General features: G+C 33.4%; 1 protein-coding gene across 2 annotated transcripts in view; it reads right to left on the minus strand.

Annotated features, from left to right (window-relative positions):
- Positions 1-27,255, minus strand: part of dom (domino helicase) — a 72,697-nt gene that overhangs the window by 16,614 nt on the left and 28,828 nt on the right. For both annotated transcript variants that reach the window (XM_072532274.1, XM_072532273.1), the window contains exons 9-17: positions 26,553-26,747; positions 26,016-26,155; positions 24,631-24,777; positions 24,188-24,574; positions 20,867-21,130; positions 19,506-19,817; positions 15,377-15,703; positions 11,043-11,264; positions 776-811 (exon numbers count right to left, since the gene is read on the minus strand). In XM_072532274.1, the coding sequence (XP_072388375.1) occupies positions 776-811; positions 11,043-11,264; positions 15,377-15,703; positions 19,506-19,817; positions 20,867-21,130; positions 24,188-24,574; positions 24,631-24,777; positions 26,016-26,155; positions 26,553-26,747 (2,030 nt within the window). The remainder of the gene's footprint in view (positions 1-775; positions 812-11,042; positions 11,265-15,376; positions 15,704-19,505; positions 19,818-20,866; positions 21,131-24,187; positions 24,575-24,630; positions 24,778-26,015; positions 26,156-26,552; positions 26,748-27,255) is intronic.

Genomic DNA, 27,255 nt, shown 5'->3' on the forward strand with positions numbered 1-27,255 from the left:
CTCGTATTGAAAAAGCCAGAAGCTCTTAACAGCCTTAGGAAGATTCTCTGCAACTTATCTTTAAGTGTCAATATACGCATAAGAATTCTTAGATGCTGTCTTTAGTGTCTTCCTCTATGGAGTAGAAAGCTGGAGCCTTACAGAAGATGCCAAAAAACGATTATAGGTATTTGAAATGTGGTGCTACCGACGTATGTTGAGGGTCTCATATATATATATATATATATATATATATATATATATATATATATATATATATATATATATATATAGATATATATATATACACCACACAAGTAGCATAAATATTCTCCAGAGGCTAAGAAAAGACGAAGAAATTATTAACTCCATAAAAAACAGAAAATTGGCTTACTTCAGCCACATCATGCGTAATGACAAATACCGACTTCTACAGTTGATTCTAAAAGGTAAGATTGAGCAGGAGAGACGTATATCCTGGCTGGCCAATCTTAGGAAGTGGGCTGATCTATTTCGAGTTGCTGTGAATAGAATAAAAAAGGGATAAACATGGACGGACAAATGCTTAATAAACTTGTTTGATTTGTTGATGATGTATATAAAGTCGAACAACTGCGTAACGAACTTGTACAGGGAATCAAAGTGCATCGTATGCAAAGAATGAACAAGAAATTACATAATATACATTGCGGTTAACGCTAAAATTGCACTGCATAATTCAATTAGTTTCCTCGATTGCTCGTTGCATGGTCAATGTCATTAAATATTATTTATAATTGTAAATGTTTATACTTACTGGCATTTGCTCCATAGTGTTATCTGATACCCATATCTGAAATATTTGCAACATTTAGTAAGTGGGAAACATTTATCCCACAGTCACCTTTGGAAATCCTGTTTATTACCGTCTTAAATAAGCCTTTGTTATTTTATTAAATACACCTTTTCACTTTTAAATTTAAGACATAAAAATTTTATATGTTTGATTTGGAATTTGCTTTTGATGACTAGACATAGTCATAAAAGAAAACAATTCGCAATTCTTAAAACATTGGTTTTAATTTAATCTAGCTGCAATTGGATGAATTGTCATTTTGGCAACTGTTATCCAACTTATACCCGCAAAAATGTTAAGCAAAACAATTAGGTTATGTACACATACAAGACAGAAACGAAAAAATCGTTGTGATACGTATAGAAGTGAGTCCAAAGACTATGCGTTTGTGTGAATACTAAATGCTATCTTAGTGAATTCTTTCTTAAAACGAGACCTTAACAAGAAAATATTTTAGACACAACATAAATATGTAAAAAGATAAATGGTAAGTGAGTTTAGATGTTAGGTGAGTTTTTTCATATATATAAAAGTCTACAAGATGAGTATAAGCTTTAACAGATATTTTCAAATGAAAAGATCTGTTACTTTACTTTCCAGCGAATACTTTGTTATATATCAGATATGACTCACCAGGACTGTGCAAATTCTAACGGAGTTTGCACACTGCTGATAACTAATTACAGATGAACAAAAACCGAGATGTTGCGTTCGAATTGGAGAATTTCTGGCAATGATAAAACGCAATCAGGATTTTTTCTGACATGTAACTGTCGTTGAAGAAAGCTTAAAATAATCTTTTCTGTTAAGCATCAAACTGTGTTTATACTCTTTTTCACTTCTTAAATATTCCTTTTTCAAAACGATTTCTGGAATGGAAATCGAAACGTCAAATATTAGTTTGAGTGAATCAAATAAATCGAAACATTTTTTCGAAACTTTTATAAAACAAGTACTTTTATTGCATTTTAATAATGAGGATTTTTTAGGTGACCGTGGGGTGGTTACGAGGGTTGTAAAGAAGCCCCCTTGCTCATGTCCAGCGGGGCAGTGTTTTGGTGCCCCACGCGGACTAAGAGCAAAGAAGGCACCAAAACCCACGTCCACCCCGCCGTTAAATTAAACAACAACATTCGCAAGAGAACTTCTTTATTTTCAAGTTTTTTTTTCATTTCAGTTTTTCGTACGTATTAATTATGTACATATTAATATTTACGTGACTTTGTGAACGGTTTGAAAAAAATTCCATTACATTTTCGATCAGTTTATGGTTATGCATCCGGAAATGATTAAGTAATTGTATAGTTAATTGGGCCAGATATCGCGTGACATTTGAACTACTCTGTGATAGATATCGATAAGCTCGGGATTTGCATTAACGACAATGTTACACGTTATTAAACACCTATCCTGGGTGATGAACAAGAGCTGAACAGCTGTTTCGGTAATTGCAGATTCCAACCTTACCGATAAACTCACGATATAATGTCCATACACATATAATACAAATAGACTGACTGTTGCAATACAGGCCCGTTCCTTCAGTGTGACAGAAAAAACTGACGCAAAACAGTCCCTGCATGTCTTTCTAATGGGACAGGTTTATCGACCACGTGATCTAAATGACCAAAAAGAACGACAAAGAATGTATTGCAACAGTCAGTCTATTTGTATTGTATCTCTATGATAATGTAAGATGATATACAACGATAAAGGGTTAAGTATACTTAAAACGGGATACCACAATTAGAATCAAGAATTAATGAAACTTACTTAAAAGATAAGATACATTAATTTTTCAATAAAATATCATCTTAGCACCATCCTGCCATAAGGCTATAATACTGAATTTTTGAAAAAGATTAGTTAATTTTAATCCGTGTTCTCTATTCACGATAATTCATCACTATCTTTAATGTAATGCAAAGTTTTTCATAAAATAAAGCTTATTTAAAATTCCAATAAAAGTAGAATTGTACACTTCACATTTGTATTTGCACAAAATATAAAAATATTTCTTAATACGAACTCAATCTTCCAAAAACATAAAATGAGAGTTGCAGTATTGCCAATTTTACAGTTTTTCCCTAATGTTAAGAATTTATATTGTATTAAATTTTTAGAATGTGTGAATTTGATATAAAACATCATTTCCAAACCATAGTCAAACATATTAAATCGTATTTAAACAGTGTATACTAGGAAAATGACTGTAATTTCGGAAATTGTGCAGCTTTTATCGTAAAAACATCAAGTTTTGCTGAAATAAATGATGAAACTCTTAAAAACCCAGCAATAGAATTTAGGAGTAAACTATTTGTATTCACATTATTCACAAATCGCTATAAATTAACAATCTAATAATGGGTTTTTTAAAATCGCATTTGTTCATAAAATTTATGTATCTGTTAGTTCTAAAGTAAATATACTAATTCGTTACTCCTATCATTTTTTGGTGTACAATTCTACAAGGAGATTACAACGTAAGTACTATTTTTCTGACTATTTTAAGTATAACAAATGTATCGAACAATTTGCGTTTTTATTAATTGTTTAAACTGTCGACATAAATCATAGAAATGATTAATTAAATAGTATGTTAATATCTTAAATATTTCTGTTGCACAGCGCGTCATAGAAAACGGCACAGAGACAAGCATTAAAATTACGAAATTATCAGTTTTTTATATAAGTTTTGATGTTCATGGTATAATTTATTATTGACAAATTTGTTCAAAAATGTTTTTGAAGGTCAAAGGGTATATATTAGCCTCAACTTTGAAAGACTAATGAGTGAAAATATAACACTAACATGACTTGAATGCTCTAATTACAAATGACACAGCGTTAGCCTACATCAATGAGAGGCATAAATACAACACGAGGCTTCTTATCCAATGTAAGAATTTTGCTGTTAGTTAATATTCTCGAGGAAAATAATATTCTTCTTCTTCAGCCTGTTTGCATCCACTCCTGACAAAGGCCTCCCCATGCCTTCTCAACTCTTCTGTTGTGTGATATTTGATGTCAGTTCCCTCCAACTTTTGCTTTGATGTCATCTAGCCACAGTAGAACAGATACACTAGAACTCCAATTATCCGGATCAGATTGGGAAAAAGCAAAAATTAAGTTTGTATAAGCGCCACGTCCTGAGAGAAATATTTATGCAGGAACCGCGAACCGCGCGCAGTAGTTAACCCTTCTAACTGCGAACACACTGTAGTGTAGCGATAGCAACGGGCTATAGGTAGGGGGAGCGATGACCCACGCTCGCGGCACCTGCTACATAGTCAGTCGTTCAGTGCAGTGTTCCCAAACTTAAAAAAATAAAATCGGTAGAATTTGTTAAAAAAATCGGTAGATTGTGGTGTAAAATCGGTAGATTTTTCAAAATATACTATGTTGTTTAAATTTCATAATGTTTTGCAATTCGTTTATTTAAGAAAAAATAAAATATGTTTATTCATCTAAATCTAATAAAATAAAAAAATGAGAACCGAGATACTAAACTTAAAACGAGAAGGTTGGCACTGCTGGCACGTTGGCACTTGGCTGGCAGTAACATCTAACAGTAACGAAGTGGGAAATACGAAGTTGTCACATTTATATTGGGTACATATACTACATAAATATTAAGGTCTGGATTCTACTAAGTAGACGAGAGAAAAAAAAAAGAGGACTTAAAAAACTTTATTTGTCATGTTTATTTTAAACCATATAATATAATCTCAAACTAAATGAAATATTGAAATAGACACCTGCTACTTGTTTCACCTAGGTTTGAATCACTTTCAGAACTTGACGACATAACTATTAAATTATTGTTACGCGTACAATAAAAAATTACGCTACTAATACAATAACACGACGTTACGAGTTACGACTTCACAAACCTCAACTGACTGAAATTTAAATCTTTAAATGAGTCTGTGACTAGGAATCGAATACTTATCCGAGAAACGAAAACTCAAGTATAAAACCTTTTTACAAGGAAATATTATTCAACAAACAAACTACCGAGTTTTTATGTGAGGTGCACTCGGAAGCTTAGATTAACTATGCGTTGTTCCGTTCCTAACTTGACAAATTCCCAGAACCAAGCGGTCGGGATCACAATGAATTTGGATTCATTTAATGCATTATTAGCTTTTATGACATCGTGTACTTTGTAAAGTACCGCTTAGGTATCATTTAAGATTAAATTTTTGAATGTTTTCACACGTTTTCGTGAATACACAAAAATGCTCAATGCAAATTACACGTATCGGAAGAAAAATTGTTTTGTCTCTTACATATTTCTTCTCAAATTTAAGAATAAGTAAAAATTTCTATCTGAATATAAAAATCGGTAGAATTTAAGCCTGTGTCGGTAGATCGGTAGAAATACGTCGAAATCGGTAGATCTACCGATTTATCGGTAGGTTTGGGAACACTGGTTCAGTGCTTCTTCAACTTGCAGTAGAGTAAATTGATGTGTTGACTTGTCCGTGTTCCTTAGTGTTTTGATTAATGTGTTCAGTGAACTGCGATGATTTGTAAGAGGAAACGTGTGGTATTATCGTTGGCCGATAAAATTAAAATTCTCGAGCAGTTGGAAAAAGGTGTGTCGGGTAAACATTTAGCCGAGGTGTACAAAGTGGGAACGTCAACAGTATCTGACATTAAAAAAAAATAAATTCTCTATTGTAAACTTTGTATCCGTCCTTGAGAATGAAGACGGAAGTTCATCGAGAAAGAGTATGAAAACAGCTAAAAATAAAGAACTGGAAGAAGTGGTGTTTAAGTGGTTGTTGCAGCAGCGAACATTGGGGAACCCTCTTTCAGGCCCTATTATTTGTGAAAAAGCTATGCTTTTTGGCCGAGAAAATCGACAGTGTGGGTTCATTTAAAGCGAGTAATGGATGGCTACGAAATTTTAAAGCCAGGCACGGAATCCGGGAGTTGGACTCGAGTGGAGAGAACCAGAAAACTAAATATATGCAGGCTATATCAAGAATGCAACACAATAAATTAGAGATGCAACACGAATGTGAATGAATAGAAACGGTGAAAGTGTTCTGCTACTTGGGGGGACACTGGTTGACTGCAAAAACAACACATCCAAAGAAATATGAAAAAGAATATGCGTGGCGAACTGCTGTTATTTTGGCCAAGATCCTCAACTAAGAGCGAAAAATATGCCAAAACCAACAAAGTGCAAACTTTATAAAACAATAATACGCCTAGTTCTCACCTACGGATCGGAAATAGGGGCAATGACTACCTGAAATGAAGAGTTACTACGAATCTTTGAAAGAAAAGTATTGAGGGCTATATATAGCGGAGTTAACGAACAGGGTCTGTGGAGAAGGCGATATAATTTTGAACTCTAGATATAGACTTTTTGGTGATGCAGATATCGTCAAAACCATCAAAATAAACCGCTTAAGATGGGTGGGCCATGTAATGCTGATAGATAAAAGTGATCCTTTTAAAATAACCGTGCAAGGCCAATCAGAAGTAGAAGGGAGCGACCTAACTCAGGTTTCTGGACGAAATACAGGACGATTTAAAGGAGATTGGAGTAAGGGGATGGAGAAGACAGGGAAGGATGGAAGAATGTTTTGCGGCAGGCCAGCTCTCACGAAGGGCTGTAGCGCCAACTCGTGGTGATGAATACCATTCAATGGTGTTATTTAGCATGAAATAACGGTTTCTATTTTCAAAAATTATTCCAGATTTTCGATGGACAAGATACTCTAGTTTTTATGTTTAAAAAAATATTGTGGCAATACAAAACAAAAATCGAAAATACTCATAGGAAACTATAACCCTCTAAAGATTGCATTATTTTAAACAAAAAAGGACTACTAATTTCACAAAAAAATTCATCAAAGAAATGATGACACAATAAATTTTATCAGTGGCAAAGTGACTTCTCTAAAAGTAAGAACAATAGTAACAACTTAAGCGCAATTGATACTAAACTCGCTAAATACTCAGGAATGTCCTTAAAGTAATGAATACAGTAGACACAGTTGCACTGATGCAAGACATCTGGTTATATATTCAGTTCTTGGAATTCCTACCTTGTATACCTACAACCGTCTCTCCAAAGCTATTCATGACACTTTTAGAAAATACTTGTAAGAAGACAGATCTAAACGAGTATGGTATAAAATAAGAGAGAAGTTTAGTCATTTGAGATTCGCAGATGACATCGTATCGTATGAATGATGCAATAATAGTGTTGGAAAAATTATATCACGCTTCCTTGGAGATCAACATGAGCGAGACGCAAAAATGACTAATCAGTACTATATCGTAATATTGCTGTTGATGGAATCAGATGAATCCGACCTACCCATATGCCTCAAAAGGAAAATCTTTGACTAGCTTGTGTTACATGGAGCGGGAAACATGAACACTCCTGACAACCGATGCACACAAGAAATACTGCGAAGCAGAAGGCGCCCACCGAAGTATTATCAATAACTGGATGTAACTCACACAAAACAAAGATATATGAAAACAGTTAAGTGAGATCTATGTCCAACAGTCTAATGATGATAACTGAAATAACATATGAAAAGCTTCAATTGACTTAAGTCATTGAAGAATGGACCACTTCTCCCCAGAGACATCAAGAATTTACTGAATGTTCATGCCAACTCAACACAATATGTTTTTAAATTTTTAATGTATTATGTTTAATTTTTATAATTTATATAATGTACGTAATTTTTCTAATAGCAAACAATTTTTTTCCAATACGCGTTCTCAAATTTTCAATTTCTTTTCCGTTTATTGGTTATAAAAAGTCCGACGACAGAAAAAAGTTATTAACACCATACAAAATAAGTAATATATAAAAAGATACATAATCGACTAACACTACATATTTGGTCGAGCCTTTTCCCTGACGCGCAGACTGTGAATTTTTCAAACAGGAACACAAAGATATAAAAGTTCTTTTGTTTCGTTAACTTTCAATCAGCCAGAAAAATAGGTATAAACGTAAAGCTACAAATTGTGGTGGAAATAAACAGCAAACATGAATAAATAGTTATCCAACAGTAGTTACCGAAAAATATAAAAAATAATTGTTTTTCATTTTTTAAAATGTCCGTATTCTTTGAACATAACAACATGTACACATTCACACTATAATTTACAATTATGCTCGTTTTTAATAAAAATTGTTCCGTAAAAAAACTATTAATCCTAAAATTATATGTACAGGTAATTCTAAATCACATTATTCACATTTTACATTAGCGTATATAGTCCAAATTTACAATTTTATTAACAAATCACTGGAAGAACGAGGGGAAACTTCAAACATGGTATAACACAATAATATATACAATGGACAATTCTGAACAGTAATTTATCTACAAATGAACAGACTGCAATTTGGTAATAAATTAAAAATATTACTTCAAGTACACTTGATAAAGATAAAAAATCGTTTGTCTGGTCAAAGAAAACCATATTTGTTCAATACATGGTTAACAAATGGCGGTCGTCAAGAAAAAATGCACACTTTAATTACGGCAACAAGACTGGGACAAAGGTGAAATTTGAATTTTAGGTGTGATAAAAAATTATCACATTCATCTGGGGAAACTGATCAGTTTCTCTTTTTACCTGGAAGATAAAGTCTTCATCAATTCTATAAATATAATTGAAAGAAACGGGTATAGAAAATGTAAGACGTGTAGGTGTAGAAGTTTGAATTTATTAGTCCAGTATTATGGCAAACACAGACTGACGTGAAAAATATATAATCAATTGAGAACCTCTACCAAAAATTTAGAAGAAACCATGGGAAAAGATTATAGGATGAAATAAACAGAAACTGTTTGAAAGTGTAAAATTGAGACACATTGTAGAAACAAATAATCATTGAATACTGTAATGAAATAGATTATTTTTGAGTTATTACCTTATTGCACCGTACAGTGATCAATAATTATACCAAATGATCAAATAATTACATTCAACTAGTACACAAGTTTTAAATTCCGCCTCTTTTCACAGTCGAATCTCCCTATAACTCGGGCGAACCAACATTCTTATATTTTGAGTTATCGTTTACTTTAGAAGCTTCGACAGGTGAAACAGGCGACCGTTTCACCCAACTGTCTAAAGTCTGATTGTTCGAAATTTTACCACACTTTTTGAAGTTTCTTCTCGGTTCAGGAGTCCTGAAATTGGCATTTCTATTAGACGTTACCAATTTAGACATTCTGATCGTTTCGGTATGACCGTTATCGACATGAGGAACTTTGTTGTTGAGTCTATTTTCTATATCTGCTACATTTGGAATTGTATCCGATTCATCTGACTTTTCATCTTTCCTGTTGTGGGACTGTGCCTCTTCATCTTTTATAGTTTGTGATAGTACTTCATTTTTTCTATTGTGGGACGGTAGTTCTTCATATTTTCGATGTTCAGATGGTACGTCTTCATCTTTCCTATGTTCAGGTACCTCTTTGTCTGTCCTATCATGGGAAGATAATTGTTCATCTTTCCTGTCTGACATCTTTTCATCTTCTTTATTGTAAGATGGTACCTCTTCATCTTTTATATCCTGGGATGATACATCTTGATCTCCCTTATTGTGGGATTGTATTTCTTCACTTGCCTTTTGTGGAATTTTGGAATTTTCTGAATTATTTATATGTTCATCAATATGACTTGTGTCATCGCTTATCAATTTACTGCTACTTGTGTCATTTACTACTTCATCTACCATTTCGTTGGAATGTTCTAACGTTTTCTCTTCAATGTCTTCTTCATTTTCATGTTCTTTTCCTTCGCTGTGTTGTTTATTTATAGATTTACCCGTACTTATTTCATTTACCAATTCGTCAACTGATTCGGAAGAATTTTCTAAGGTTTTCTCTTCTACTTCTTCGTCATGATTTCCTTTCTTTTTAATATCCCCCTCATCATTTTCTGGCTTTTGGATGTTTTCCTCGTTTTCGTTCATCATTTCATCATTTTCGTTCGTTTTGATGTCTTCTTCATTGTCTTTATTATCTTCCTCGTTATCTTTTCTCTTTTCTCCTTTCTCTTTAATATCTTCATCATTACTTTCTTTCGTTTCAGTATCATTTTCTTTGTTGTTGATGTGTTCATCATCATTTATTTTTTCCTCGATGTCTTCTTCATCAAGATTTTCGGTTACTTCCATTTTTTCTTCATCATCATTTTCTTTAGGTACATGATCTAAATCTGAAACATTATTGTCATCACTCGGTTTTTCATCTTTCTGCTCTATCTGACTATCTTCTTCAAGGAGCATTTTTTCATCTATGTCTTCATTTTTGTTTGTAACGAAATCTTCGTCGTATTTATCATCAAGTATAGATTCGTCTAATTCTTCATTTTCATGTGTACTACTTTGTTTATTACTTTCGATATTGTCGATTTCAGTACAGCCAGCTAATTTACTATGCTCAGATGAGGTAACTTCTGTATTGTCAAGGGAATCATTCTGTTCATCTAAATTATGACTTTCATGTTGACTAGACTCACAATCTTTGGTCTGATTCTGGTTCGAGCTGGTGGAAGTCTCATCGATTTGTGTGCTAACTGAAATCTCGATTTCTTCATTCAAGTTGACTTTAAAACGTTTATCATTCAGTATATTACTTAAAATTACTTTACAAGTTTTCCCTTTGGATGCTACCTTGGCAGGTTTCGTAGTAGATTTTTCGCCTGACTGGTTACTGTTTTCTTCTTCTGACGTTTCTAAACTGCTGGGGTATTTCCGCCTTAATCGCTTTTTACCGTCCTTATCTATATCGTTGTCGTTTTCAGACATAGATCTAACCCTCTTATTTTTTCTGTGGTTCTCACCGTATTTTTTCATGGGTTTTTCTCCAGGCAAAATCGGGCTGACATCGAGTGTCCAAAGGTTAATAGCTACTGTTCCCCTAGACCTAGTTCTAGGTGAATTTGGATCAACGTGGTTTAAAGTAGCTTTAGATTCTGTTGAAGAATTTGATTCGCTATCAGAAATACTATCCGTATCCCCTCCGTTAATTTGAGATTCTTCTTGTGATTCACACACTTCCGATTCTTCGACCTCTGCATCTTTGCTTTTTTGTGAAAGCCTGCGCGTCCTAATCCTCTTTAGCTTTTTCTCAACATCTTCGTCGCCATCTTTTTTGAGCCTAACCCTTTTATTACTTAAAATTCTATTATACCTATTGATTTTTTTGTTTTTTGAGCTAACCTGGTTGGTGGCGTCGTCTCTTGAATACGTGATGATATCACCTTCTTCTTCTAACTCTCGGGCACGACGTTCCTCTTCTTCTCGCATCGCCGCCAGGCGGTTCTGCTCCCATTCCTTTTTCTGTTCTTCAATCTCCCTTGCCGCAGCCGCAAGCTGTTCTGCAGACCAAGCAGATTCTGTCGCCTCGATGAAATTCATGGCATATTTTTCTATAGGTGTTAACTACAAAAATAAAATTTTATTTTGTTAATAAGATATAGAAAGTATGAAGTGTACAATTTTTTAAATAACTAATGTATGGGACATACCAAACACCAACATTTGACAACACGTTCAAAAGAAAAACAATTTAAAGCAAAGGAAAAAAATTGATTATGAAAATTGTATAGTTTGTGCAAGTTCTGAAGCTGAGGTATTAGCATCTTTTGTTTACTGTATTTCAAGAGACTCATTATTACTAATAAGATAATTATCTTTTAAATACCCATTACCCGATGGAAATTTGTAATTTTATGGGTTAATCAGTATCTTGTAACAAGCTTGCCAAAATGTCCATATTGGACCAGTTAAAAATATTTTACGATAAGATATATGCAAAGGAAATCGCTAAACAAGACACATGCGGGTAAGCCATTTTCAAATTATTTTTTTAATTGGCTAAAAGATCTTTTCAATTTATTTGAAATAAATATTGATGAGTAGACAGTTTATAAACTGGTTATTTTATAAACAGTAAAATTATTTTGTGTTTAATGCTACAACTACGCAATGTTGTTAAAATCTAGATATTCATTGGTTATACATATAGAAATTTCGTCCCATTAGTATTACAAGTATTACACTAAAAAATAAGTTTTTCGATTTAGATGTTGCAAGGTTCTAGATAGTTTTCAATAAAGTAAATCGAAAACATGCTGGCCACTGCGTTTTTATAGCACAGATGCAAAAGTTAGACAGCTATAGAACTGTTAACTGATCGTCTATGCATTGTAAACAAGTTTATACAATTTTAGAAAGTTTCAGCATTAATTTTAACAAACGGTTTATAGACAAAAAATCATTTCACATTATCCACTTCAAAGTACTGCATTTGACAACATATACACCTCGAGAAACGCAGACTGAACTGGTGCGCCATGAGAGAGCAACCAGTCCCCACGTCGTTACAGCAGCGGTCTCTATATTCGCACATCCTAACCGAAATATAAGACTCGCAAAACTCTTACAAAAAAAAAACAAAATTTACGACCTCGAAAGCAATTGGGCATCAAATCAACAAAGCTTGGGTCTAATTACACAAAACAATGGTGCTAACAACACTGAGGTCCCTTGCGACGATGCCAGAGTTAAAAAATCATAGAACTTATGATCATTCCTTGTATCTTGAGGCTATGTGTGAGACATATTCATTTCTATTTCAGCTTAAATTTGATTCTGTCATTGTGATTGAAGCTTAATGAACAAGTGTGAAAATCATGTTCCAGAAATGAACCTGTTCAAAATCGAGTGTGGCACCGAAATGTGATTAAATACTTTTCAAAGACAATCTGGATATTTTCCGCATTGTTTTATAAGCATAAAAATTATTTTCAATATCGAATTGAATTTTTTCTTTAGGATAATTATTTTACGTTCTACTATACACATAAATTCTAGAAAATCGCAAATAACGCTATTAATATGTGAAGATGTGAACACCGTTAACGCCAACGTGTCACGTAACACAAACTCTTTTAAAACTCATCTTCACAAAAACAAATTAAACAATCTCAAGCTAATTTCAAAAAATAAAAAAACCTTCGTCAAGAATGTGCCGCACATTATTCTTATTATAATACACAATCTGTAGTACATATTGTGCATACAGACGCTAAGGAAGTGTTAGAAAACAGTCCCGAATACAACATCGATATAAACGGTCTATTGATTTCAAACCAGCCTTTAACACTATAAAACTAGTCAGATTGGTACAGCTTACTCTCACTGACACCAAAGCAGCTGTAGTAATACAAAACATGAAGACTCGACAACTTTGAGATCAATAACAGTGTAAGACAATGAGATGTCCTTTCAGCGCTACTGTTTAACCTCTTGCTCCATACAGTAATATCCAAAGTTGTTTTATTTGCTTAATATCCCCTTACTTCTAAAATACTGAGGCAGAATTCTAAAATGCAATTGTACAAAACACTAATAAGTCCCATTGTGACCTTTGGTTGTGAAACATGGACCCTGCTGAAAAAAGACGAAAATGCCCTGAAAAGTTTTAAGATGAAAGTGGTCAGGAAATTTCCAGATATAATGAAGTTTGTTAAACCTTACACAGTGTGACCCATTTAGATTGGAAACACCTCTATAAAATTTGAAGTTGTTAACTGATTTTAACCAAATTTTTTTTTAATGTCATGTAATAAAATGTCTATTGCGGGACAAAATATGAAATATTTAGTTAAATTTTCAGGGCATTCTACGATACTTTTTCTTCGTCGAAAACGGAGAATTTGTATTAGCGATTTTTTTATTAAAAAAATTTCTACGCCACTGGATTTAGAGTGGCTTCAAATAGCTATGACAAAAATTTCATTAAGATATATTTATTAATAACAAACTTATGACAACTTAAAATTTTAAAACTCACTAAGAAAAAAACACTGTATTAACGTTAAAAAAAACACTCTGTATTAACAGAAACATGGAAACATAATTTTAGTTTAAATCCTAGTTGCCTCTACCAATCCACCATCTAATTGGATACATTTGTCGTAGCGTTTATGAATATTTCTAATTACATTTCTTAGTTGTTGGGGAGTAATTTCTGCACATGCCTGTCGAATTCTTGCACGAAGTTCGTTTACGTCTCTTGCACGGGTTTGGTAAACTTTTTGTTTGATAACTCCCCAGAGAAAGAAGTCTAAAATTGTGAGATCTGGGTGGCCAATCTATCAACGGACTACCTACCCCGGCCTATCCAACGGTTCGGAAAATTTTTATTTAGCCATTGCTTCACGGTTCTGGCGTAATGAACAGAACACCCATCTAACTGAATATACAAATTTAATCGTTCATTAATTGGGAATTGGGAGCTCATGAATAGCATCCCACAAGTCGGTGTTTAAAAATTCTAAAAAGTTCTGTGAGTTCAAGTTTTCTTCAAAAAAGAAAGGACCAATAACTCGCTCGTTCAGTATACCACAACAGACATTGATTTTTTGAGAATACTGGCTTTTACAGTTTATTACCCAATGGGGATTATGTGCTGTCCAATAGCGACAATTCTGTGATGATACTATTCCATTTGTAGTGAAAGTGGCTTCGTCAGTAAACAACACGTTTTTTTAGAAAATTTATATTGTTTAAATATTCCCTTTGGGCCCATAAACAATATTCTAAACGTTTTGCTTCGTCGCCTTCTTGTAATGTGTGTAAGAATTTTGGTTTGAAAGGTTTAATATTATTTACCTTAAGGCATCGCAGAATACTCTCTCGAGGCACATTCAAATATAAACTGGCATTCCTTAAACTGGCATTAGGGTTATTTCTGAAATGATCTAAAATGATTTGATCATTTCCTCTTCTTCTTTGTAACGGGTTATTTTTTAAAATTAGTTTTGATACTGCACCATATTCATTAAATATTCTATTTATTTTGTTTACTGTACCGCAGCTAATATTAGGACGATCCACATGTCTGTCATTAAATATTGTACAAACTTCACTGGCACTTCTATCGTTATCTCCCAAAAGACGTATAATTTCAATTTTTTCTCTCAAACTTAATCTTGCAGCCATGACACAAAAGATTATTAAAATAATTTGAAGTAAATATTGTTGCAGATATTATGCATAAATTTATGCTAGCACTGAAATTTGTGTGACACAAATAATGTCAAACAGTAATATCGTTGTCATGGCAACTGAGATTTAAGTTGTAGCATATAAGGTTAATAATAATGTCAGTGCGTTACTTGCATTAAATTTTTATGCTATTTTAAACATTTTTTTGGCTAGTAGTGGTTTATTATTAAAATTATTTGAAAAATAATTAGTTCAGCAAATGGAGGCCGCCTTAGAAAGAGTCGCCAGAATGGGGAATGGCAGAAGTGGATGGAATACAATTGTTGAACAGGACAATACCCACAGGGGTAGAGAAGAAGAATGCATAATCGGTTCGCAGAAAATTTATAGATGTGAAAAGATTTAATGTAAATATCTTAAAAATACTATGCACAAAAAGCTTTGTATCGACATAATGTAACATTACGAGTTTCTAGTTTTCTTTAGGAAAAAAATAATGGAATTTTTATAAAATTAATACAAACAATTGAGTTGCTTACCTTTTCTATGATATTATTAATTTCCTGTTCCGCCTTGCTGATCTCAGGTTCTTTTTCTTGATCATCCAGAGGAATGTTTTCATCAAACTCAGCAAGATCTGCAACGGCTTCCGCTTTGGCCGTTTTTGCGGCTTGAACGTCTTGGTCATCCTCGCATGCCGCCAAAGCGTTTTCGAGAGCACCAACGGTGGCTTTATCGTCAACAGAATGAGGCAGGTCTGTACTGAGGGCTTTTTCTCTTTCTTTTTTTAGTTCAACAACTTCTGACATTCGTGCAGACGCATTTTCTTCGTTTTGGTCTATGTTGAATAAGTCCTGAATCGTCGACTGAAAAAAAAAAATTTAAAGTTTAACAAAAACTTATCACAACAGATCACAAACCACTAATATTTTTAAAATTCAATAAATTTTCGACAATCAATGCGAACCGAATCTTTTGAAAGATATTCTTTTAATTTTTTACTTCTAATATCTACATTGTATTAATTATTAATTAATTCATTATTATTAATTATTTTGATGCAGTTTTTAATTTAAACCTGCTTATAATAAACGACTAGAGACGAATTGATTGAGAGTAGTGAATCGATGTGAAGAACCGCTATTCTATGACATTACCCGTGCTAGTTCCGTGACGCTCGCCTCAGCATTTAGTAGTATAGTATAATAAAATGCTTTGTCAAAAATATCCCATAGACTATGTTAAAAAGTCAGAAAAGAATGGAGCGGTCCATGTTAGGAATAACTCTGCGAGACAGAATAACCAACGAAGACATCAGGAGAAGAATCGGAGTGACTGACATCATCGAGAAGATAGCCAGACTAAAATGGAGATGGGCAGGACACATAGCCAGAATGACAGATGGGCGATGGACAAAGAGGTTATTGGAATGGAGGCCAAGGGAAGACAAAAGAAGCATCGGTCGACCACCTACAAGATGGACTGACGATTTAAGAAGACTCAATAAAAAGTGGATGAGAGCGGCGCAAGATAGACGGGGTTGGAAACATGAGGAAGAGGCCTATGTTCAGCAGTGGACTCTTGAGGCTGGATGATGATATGTTAAAAAGTACGAAAATTTTTTTATTTAAATGTTGCAAGGTTCTAGATAGTTTTCAATAAGGTAAATTGAAAACATGCTGGCCACTGCTATTATTTAGCATAGTTGCAAAAGTTCAACAGTCATAATAAACTGTCAACTGATCGTCTATGCATTATAAATAAGATATTAAGCAATTTCTTAAACGTTGTAACATTTTTTTATAATTAGATTAGTAACTAATTATTATATATTATTTTAAGATTAATTTTAAAAACCTTTTGCAATTACTGCAGCTACGCCAATGGTCGTATCCAAAAATCTCCCTTTTGCACCTCGCCGAAACGAATGAGAGGTCCATATATAGTCCTTTATGAAAAGGTAATAGTACTTTAGATTTGGGATCTTTATAGACTATCTATAATTCTTCCATATCTTTCAGCTTTTTTATTTCTTAAAAGAAGTACGGAAGCATGCAGATTACTTGATGGCTGCTTTATTAGAAATTTGAGAGCAATCGCCATTTTTTTGGGAACAAAGAACATTTAGACCCTTTTTTTATAGCGCTAGGAAGAGAGTAATAAAATTTGTTAAACTTCTTACAAATAACTTTACTTCAAAATGGTACAGTTATTTGCCTTTTTGCTTCCCTTTTTAAAAAATTCCGGTATGTTTAAGTGTTTACGCCGAAAAGTCGGTTCTTGTTAATAGGGAATTCTTTAAGTAGAGATTATTCTACTCTAGTGGATAGTTTGTCCAATTAAAAAAAAAGAGGATCACTTTTCGTTGGGTAGTTGTAAGAGATTAGACTGACTTTTGGTTGCGCCGTCTAAGAGTTTGGACGTATTTCTTTCTCTGTGAATTTACCTGTATAATAAACTTCTAAGTGTATAATAAACTTCTATTGTATCTCAAGTAGTTTGATCTAACACCAGAATAGATCAAATATACATTATAAATTAACTTCAGTGTTTGATACTAAAATTGAGTACAGTTTAAATTCAGTGCGATTTAAAAGGGGCAACGTCATCTAGAGTTACTGTAAGTGGTGTTACTATTGATATTAGCTCCAATTATCTCCAAAGTAGAGTAATCTACGGGCTATTTTCGACAAAATTTTCCTGATCTGTGGTTAAAACTAACTACCGATGCAATCAATTCCTCTAAAGAACAACGATTTCATCACACATCAACTTTCATATCTTTTCATTAACAAATATTAATTATTCATTATTTAAATAAAAGGTGTTCGAGTAGCTTCTTGTGAACCGTGAAGTGCGGGTTGGTCCTTATTTTAATTTTTGGTAAAACTGATTTTGATAATTTTGTCTCTGTACTTCTGCAACTTTATTGTAAATTAATTTAGTATTATTTTGTACTTCCTATAAATTATTACTTTTAAAGCCAATTATCTCGAGATAAGCCTAAAACATTAAGGAGAGATATTTATATGATCCACTCTTTTGTAATTTTTTTAAAACAAAGGTCTCCTTAATGAGATATTTTATTTATATGTGCATGTGTCTATGTCTATTATATTGAAAGATTTCGCATTTTTTTTACATGTTACGGTAGATTTATTTGTATTTCTTGTTTTTGGAATTCACTTGTTTGGTGATTCAGTTATTGAACATATTTTGTTTTATTTATCTACTGAATTTTATTTATCTACTCCTAATAAGTTTCCTGATAATAGAGCATCTCTGAATATTTACTAATAAAAATATTTAACTATCACGATATCAGGAGAAAGATCAGGCTGTATATGTTTGTAGGTAAGTAAGTGGACGAATTCCATCGAACATATTATTTGTTATTTGTTTATGTAGTGGGTTGGCCACCTTTATTTAATCATTGACTGTTAATGTCTTTTCTTGTATTTGCTCCCAGAACCTAATTATCTCTCCTTATCTATTTTCGGTTCTAAGGTTTCTTAATTTTCCCCTTGTAACCCCAAAAAGTTAAGTGGCGCGCTTTTTCTTATCTTTTCTTACCTTCAGTAATTTTACAGATCTCTCTTGTTATCTATTTCTCTGTCTTTTCTAATCTATCTTATTTTGTCTTATCTTTATTATTTCTTCTGTTGGATAAATTCCTGGTTCCAAAAGCTAATCGAACCCCTGACTCGATCTCCACTAACCATCTAGCTGTCATTCGCAGGGTCTCCAATGGTGACCTTTCTAGCACCATCCAAAAGGTTTCCGAGGTTTCAATGTGAGAGTGATTTAACTTAATCTTGTCTTCAATAGATGGCGTTACTTAAGAAAAAATTGCTGTCGGTTTTTACATATGTCATATGTCTGACGTGAGTCAAAATTTCAAGCAAAAACAACAGTTAGATTAGTTTTAAGTCATCATAATATATTGACTTGACTCAAACGAGATAACGAAAAAACTTGTTTAGTTTGTCTGTTATTTTGCGACCATAGAAATATTCTAGTTTCCTTGAAATGAGTTTGCAAGGTATCATAAATGGTCATTAGTAAGATCATAAGTTAGAGGTAGGAACAAGCAAGTATTTTCGTCTATTCACTTTTTTTTATAAAATATACTGGTGAATATTATATTAATACTATAATATGTAGCAGATACTGAAAGGGAAAATTAACAGCATAAATGTGGCAATAATTCGTGTTTCTGATAGACTTTTGACCATGATGAATAATAAATTCTTATAAATTTAAGTATTTCGACAAATAATTAAATGTATATTTAAGTATTTGTTGAAGCTAATTAAAAACTTCACTTGAAATATACAAGCAATAAAGAAATCAAAGCCGAACTGGATGCTGTTTAAGCAAAAATCAATCAAATTTTGACTATGCGGTTCTATTAAAATGCTTTAATGCTGACTTGAGGAAGAAACGCACTGGTTTGTTCGAAAAAATTTATTCATCCACTGTACTCCTTCCTCTGATTTAGTCTCGTGTGACTATTTGATCGTAAAAAATTATCCAAAAAGCATAAAAAAAACAAAACACAAACAAAATTGAACAAAACTGATGATAGTGAAAATTATTTGTAGAAAATATTGGACGAAAAAATATGTCAAATAATGATTTATAGAAGAGTTCTTTGTATATACTTACACTCTTGAAGTACGCCGTTGTGAAATTACCACCTTCGATAGCCAGATCTCCAAGCAACCGTTTCTGATTGGCTTTCTTCAATATATTCTCTTCTATAGTTCGCTCACTAACTAGCCTGTAAATATGTACGTCTCTCGTTTGACCGATTCGGTGACAACGATCTTGCGCTTGCGCGTCCATAGTTGGATTCCAATCGGAATCATAAAATATCACAGTATCCGCTCCGGTTAAATTTACACCCACGCCCCCGGAACGCGTGGACAAAATAAAAGCGAAAATACGTTTATCACCGTTGAACCTCTCCATCAACACCTAAAAAAAATGTTAGGCTATTAATTATACATATTTTGCATAGTGATAAATACGCATATTAAAATTGTGTGAGATTTGAGTAAAACAGGAAATATTTGCACGTATCTACCAAAAAGAAATAATTGGAAAATAATAAAATTACCAATGACAAAAGTCTACAGAGTAGAGTCCTTAGGAAGTGAGTTATTTTTGGTTGGTTTTTTAAATAATTCGTATCATTATCCATGTCATGTATTTTTAATTAATAAAATTGTAAGAGTATTTCTTACAAAGTAGTAGTTTACATAGAAACTAAACTTTAATCTATCGGGACAAAACAGAATTGGTGCGATTGGATAGGAAAACAAACCAGTCAAGTTGTATTTTTAAGTTAAAATTTGTATTCTCCATCTAATTTATTCTTGAAATAGGAAGATTGTGAAATTCATTAATTTGTTTTGTTATATTTGTTGTCGATAGTTGTGATATTTATTTACTAAATTTTGACAGTTTTGTCAAAGTATTGCGACTGATGGTAAATGGTATTTTTGTATTTATTGGTTGGTATTGCACTTTTGTTAAAAAACGATGTTTTATTTCTTTTTCAGATATCTTCTATATCTTCTTCAGATCTCACTTCCAGCGACTTGCAGACCTCAAACTCATCCTCTATGGAATAAAATGATCAAACGGAGAGGTTTTTACGAATAAATATGAGTATTGTGAAATCAAATAAATTGTTAAAGAAACTGTGGAATCTAGTAGAAAGTTGGCTCCAGAACAAGACGATAATGTCGAATGTATTAAATTTTGCATAGAAGTTGTGTTATTTATTTACGCCAAGGAACCAACGAGTGAATCGTTACAACAGATCTAAAAAGTAGGAAATGAAAAATGTTAGATGAGTAATGATTTTACTTGAATAAACCCTATCAAAAGATACTATATTTAAGTAAAATCCGGTAAGGAATATAGGAATCCTGCCTTTAATAGCAATTCTAGATAGATACATCCTACGTTTTAAGTACAATTGACATTGTTTTAGGTAAATGTAGCTAGATAATACTTACTTGTCTTTGATCAACTTTTGTGGTACCATCTAACCGAAGATAGATATGACCATGGTAATTCAAAAATGCCTCTAGTACATCCAACATTTTCGTCATTTGCGTGAAGATCAATACTCGATGACCTTCCAATTTTAATTTCCTCAATAGTATATCCAAAGTTTGTAACTTTCCACAGTCATATTGAATAAGCCTAGGATCTGGAAACTGGGTTACCATTGCAGATGCTATACTATGAAGAGGTGTTGCAGGTTTTAGGAATAGTTTCTGGAAAGAAAATAGTTTAATGTTCAAACTTGTATACAATTGCCAGAATGTAAAACTATTAAAACGAAACCGGGTGGGAGAAGAAGTTCCATCTATTTATGATATGTCACAATTATTTCAAATCAATGTCACAAATTCATAACATCTCTCATGTATGAGAATATAATCTTTGTATAATTATTTCTAATAAAAAATATATAGTTAAAATAATATTATATCAATCGCTAAGATAAGTTCGGCTTTATTCTTAGTAATACTAATACAGTTTAATAGTACTACAGGGTAGAGTCAGTGAATTTTCAAGAGGCAGCTGACCAACTACTGTAAGTTATCTTATATATTACATTTGAAAATCTTGAGAATTGCTGGAACTTCAGCAAATTCAAGAACATATCTTTGTCACCTGTTTAACTGCTATTAATTACCATAGTAATTAATGAATAAGGTTACAAAAATTTTAGTTTACTGGAGTCATATTATCTTTCTTCATTTACTGATCAACTAAGATACTTTTCAAGTTTGCATGTAATTGTATGTAGGAGAATTATAAAAGTCTATTCTTCTGTTTTATTTTTACATGTATTTCAACTCCTAAATATCCAAAATTTCACTGATGAAAACAATGAAAATGGTGGAAACAATGGAGAACATGAGTATCAAACGGTCGAATTAGAAATACCCCCACCAAGCATGGAAGAAATTACGCATGCCATAAAAACGCTTAAAAACGATAAATCCCCTGGTCTGGACAATATTGATGCCGAGCTAATTAAAACAGGCGGTCATGAACTCATAAGTAAAATCCATCAATTAATAGAAATGACCTGGCAACGAGAAATAATGCCGAAAGAATGGTGTGGTAGTATTATGTATCTTGTGTATTGTATACAATACACAAGAAATGAAAAAAGGAATCATGCATGAATTACAGAGGAATCTCACTAATCAACACTACATATAAAATATTGGCTTCGATATTATTAAAAAGATTAGTACCATACGCCGATGAAATAGTTGGTGATTACCAGTGTGGTTTCAGGCCTGGCAAATCGACTATTAATCAAATATTTACAATAAGACAAATGCTTGAAAAGTATTGGGAATATAATCACGACGTGCATCAGATTTTTATAGACTTCAAACAGGCTTATGATTCAATTAATCGTGCAACATTATGGAAGGCAATGATCGTGCTCGGCGTACCCAAGAAACTAGCTGTGGTAACACAAATGTGTGTAAGTAAGTCTTTTGCACAAGTTAGAATAGGGGGAAAAATATCAAATATTTTCTGCGTAAATTCTGGACTGAGACAGGGAGATCCGTTGTCCCCGTTGTTGTTTAACCTGGCCTTAGAATATGTCATGCGAAAAATATATCCAAAAATCAAACCAGACATAACTGCTCGAGGAGCAAAAATCATACTCGCCTTTGCCGATGACGTAGACGCAGTAGCACAATCAACATTAGAAATTAAGGATATTTTCTCGAGCTTTGAAGAAGCTGCATTAAACATCGGTCTAAAAATAAATGAAGACAAAACAAAATACATGGTCGTCTCAGAACAAGAACGACGGCGAATAAGGCAAACCCTTACTATAAATGATCACAACTTCCAAGTGGTTAAAGAATTTAAATATCTAGGAGCAACAATCACAAATGACAACACATTAGAGCGAGAAGTTGAAACGAGGATAATGGCAGGAAACAGATCTTTCTTTGCAATCCAACATCTAATGAAGTCAAAACTTCTTTCACGAGATAAAAAAATCCGGATATATAAGACCATAATACGACCAGCAGTCGCGTATGGAAGCGAAACATGGACGCTAACAAAAAGAGAAATAAATAAATTGCTGATGTGGGAACGTAAAATTCTTCGAATGATATATGGCCCTTGCAGAGACAGCGTGACAAACGAATGGAGGGGCAGATACAATAACGAGCTAGAGTCCCTATTCGGAAAAGAAAATCTAGTCAGATATATAAAGGCCAATAGACTCAGATGGGCAGGGCATGTGATACGCAGTAACGACAATCGCCTTATAAATAATGTGTTCTGGGAAAGGCCAGAGGGAAGAAGGTCTGTAGGGCGGCCTAGAAAAAGGTGGAAAGATGCAATGAAAAAAAGATCTAGAGAAAATGGGAGTGCGGCAATGGGAATTACTTGCACAGGACCGACAAACATGGAAGGCAATAATAAACGCGACAAAGACTCACGAAGAGTTGTAGCGCCATTGATGATGATGATGATGATGTATTTCAACCATTTGTTGAAATAAATTGGTTTTCTTTAAACTGATGTATTTATTTATTCTACTACCAACAAGTCCCCTGATTAAATATTAAATTTAAACAATTACTATTTTTAATAAACGTATTTTAACCTTTAATTGTGGCTTATTCCCATTTAAATAGTAATTAATTTGATAGATATATTTTGACGAGAAAGAAAGATCAATCTCTGTAAGTAAGTATAAGTGTGTGGAATATTTCCACCAAACATATTTGTTATTTATTTATAGAATGTGTTGGCAACATTTAATCAACAATTGTAACTTGTTGTTAAAGATCTAAGGTTTCTTAACTTTCTCCTTTTATTTACAAAAAGTTAAGTAGCGCCCTGTTTCTTTTTGTCTGTGGTAATTCTATCTTATCTAGCTATCTATCTAACCAAATACCAATTCCAAAAGCTTGTCTCGAACCCATGACACGCTCTCCACCAACCCTCTAGCTGCTGCTGGCATTATATCAATTGGTGACCTTTCTAGCTACATCAAAATAAAAAAGGTTACACATTGGTACGAGTACACCCTTATATGTATTATTGAAACATCCAAGGATAAATTTAGTTAATGCAATATTTGACCTACGTTTCAAAATTTTAAGTCCCTAAGCTTATCAAAAAGTTGGTTTAAATTGATTAAAAAATTTCTTTTGAACAGACCAACAAAAAAAAATATGAATACCAACATTCCCGAAGATATTTACAAAGATCTGTACGAATTGATATGAATATCAATAAATTTTTATGTGAAAATTGAAAAACTTCATATTTACCTGTATAAGTTGTTTATCGTGTTTTTGGCCCCAATATTTACTTGGCGGAGGATGCCACACTTGCAGTTCGGGTTCCGCTACTTTCACGGAAGGTACATAGAATATAAATCGATCAAAAGTATCTTTTAGACCTTCCAATCGTCTCTCTGGATTAAACAACGCGTCTTTGAGACAATCTGTCGTTTCATTCCTGGCATCCTTATTGTACAACGTGTTCAAGCAGTGGATATGACCCCCGTTCCAAACACCCAGCTTGTTAGGCGTGTATATTTTGACGGCTTCTTGGAAATCTCGACCGTACAGTGGAAGAGCTGAGCAACGAATCTTGTTGATGCGTGACATGAGGGAAAGTCTCTTTTTTCGTTCACCTTTGGGATCATCTTCATTCTACAAAAAGTCAATTTATAGTTTTGTAAAAATTAAGAATAGACCATATTACTTACTGTTAACCCTAAATTTTTGTCGTCACTGTTCCATCGCACGTCCAGGCTATTTTGTTTAGAATAAAGTTTACCTATATAATCATTCCCAACAGACATTCGCATTCCTTTATTATCTTCACTTTTAGCTACAGATATCGTATTGGAGTTCTAAAAAAGAGAATGAAAATTAGTTTCAACAGTTTATTTAATCATTTGATTATTTAAAGCAATCGACGTCGACTATTTAAAAATTTGAAAGCTAGAGATGGGCGAATAGGATCTAATTGGGATCAGTGAATCAGATTCGGAATGCTATCAAGGAAGCTCTTAAACCATTATTAAATAAACCAATGGCTTTTTAGTGGCATTAAACCGTTATTTTTATTTATAATAAATAAATCTACTCACACTTTCGATACACTTTTGATATGATCTCCTCACACTTTTGAGGGCAACATTCATACACAAGTGAACATTGAGTAATTAATGATAGGGATAGTCAGAAATTGCAATTGGTCGAATGTTCTGTATATTGTATGAAATCCATCTGCTTCTCGTGGTTGGTAGAAACCTAACTTGTTTTAAGAGTCTTATATTAACTCTAGTGAACAGTTTGTACAAATAAATAAACACGGTTCTGTAGTTGTCCAGGTCTATACTGCCACTTATAGAGTAAGGTTTTCAGCACATTGTTTCAGTGGGAGAATATAGCATGTCGGTCGAGGGATAGAAGTGTTTTAACATTAAAAAAAAACGAACAAATACCGCACAAAAAAATTATAAAACAAACGGAATAAACAATCAAGGTATAGGCAAAGATAAAGTAAAATATCTTAGTGACAGAATCTAAGAAAGTACTTCAACAAGGCATGCATTTATATTGTCACAGTAGTTTTTATTTGCAATAAAGTATAAACTGTCACCATTTCAAATGGAAATGGAGATGGACAGGACATGTTGCAAGAATGAAAGACGACAGTTGGACAAAAAAATTGCTTGAGTGGAGACCACGGGCTGACAAGCGAAGCCGAGGAAGACCCCCAACGCGATGGACCGACGACCTCAAAAGAATCGTGACCAATTGGATAGCAGAGGCGCAGAACAGAAGCAGATGGAAAAGTCTAGAGGATGTCTATGTTCAACAATGGACAACTCAGGGCTGATTGATGATGATGATGATAATAAACTGTCACGAAAAGCATTAATCTCCACATGAAGAACAAACAACGTTATCAAAATTGCCTCGTTAGATTTTTCTATTTCACTTCGTACATCTACAATAAATTCTTGAAAAATGACGAAATAATAATAATTACAGATATAATTTTTGGTACATATTTTGCGAGCACATCGGAAAAAGGAAACTCAACATGAAATTTCATTTAAGATGTTAATATATTACTTACGGCTGTCGTAACTGTTGTGAAAGTTGACGCTGTCGTAACGGACGTTAACTGAAATTTGACATAAGCTTTCGTTACAGCGTGGCCTGCATTACCAATCGTAGAAACGGGCTGCTTCGATAAGAAGGTCAATTTTTGTCCACCTGGAAATAAAAACCGCTGATTATACTTTTATTATGTTAGTACTATAAGACAAAGCTGAGTTGAACCGCGAATTTGAGTTATTTTGAAGTTGAATGTGAGACAACATTGTAATTAATAACAATATTTCTATAGTAGCTCTAAGAAACGGACAGCATGAAATCACCGATAGACTGACTTTTGCGAATCAACTCAGCATGTTTGGTAAAAATGTTTGTGATTTTTTTACAGTACGAATACAAGGAAGGTATTCGACTGCCTAAAGAAGCACAGTTCGTTCTTCTTTCTACTATTAGAATTTATTAACTTAACTTACGTTAATATATTTGCAATACATAGAAAGGATTAAAAACATTAAAAAGCATTAATTGATCGCAAAATATTTAATCCAATAATTACCTGGTGTTGTAGTCGTCACTGGGCTCGTAGTAATGTTCGGATTCGACGTTAGCAACAAGTGTTTACCAGTGGAAGTTTGAACTAGCTGTGCAAAACTAGCAGATATTTTGTCTTGCGGTTTTAACACCGAGGTCACACTAACAGGCGCTCCGATTTGACCTGTAGCACCTTGTGATATGTTCACTACTGGAATTGCTGAAAGTTAATTCGGAATAAGATATTACACTATATGCCATTCACTAGTTTACAATTATTAACATCAGGGACTCAAAATTTCAAGAGGGATACGACAGGAGTGTATTTTGTCTCCTGTGGCGTACAAGTTCTATGTGGAGAATGTTTTTGGAATCTCCACAACTATTTAATATATACGGAGAACATATGAGGAAAGCGCTTGAAGGATGGGAACAAGGCATCTCCATAAATGGCCAAAAAATAAACAATCTTTGCGGATAATATAGCCCCCTCTGCCAATAGCCAGGAAGACCTGGTCGATCTCTATGGATGGTTGGAAATGAGATTAAAAGATTTGGTCTGGAGTTAACATATCAAAGACAAAAATCATGATAATGGATAGGCAACGTAACAAGCATTCACATATAATCAAAATTGAGAGGGTTGATGTAAACCGTTAAAATTGACTGGAGACTGGCACAAAACAAAATAGAAGAAACAATAGTCTGTCAGCCCGTTATAATTTATT

Source organism: Diabrotica undecimpunctata, chromosome 5, assembly GCF_040954645.1.
Source record: "Diabrotica undecimpunctata isolate CICGRU chromosome 5, icDiaUnde3, whole genome shotgun sequence".
Classification (NCBI taxonomy): Eukaryota; Metazoa; Arthropoda; class Insecta; order Coleoptera; family Chrysomelidae; genus Diabrotica; species Diabrotica undecimpunctata.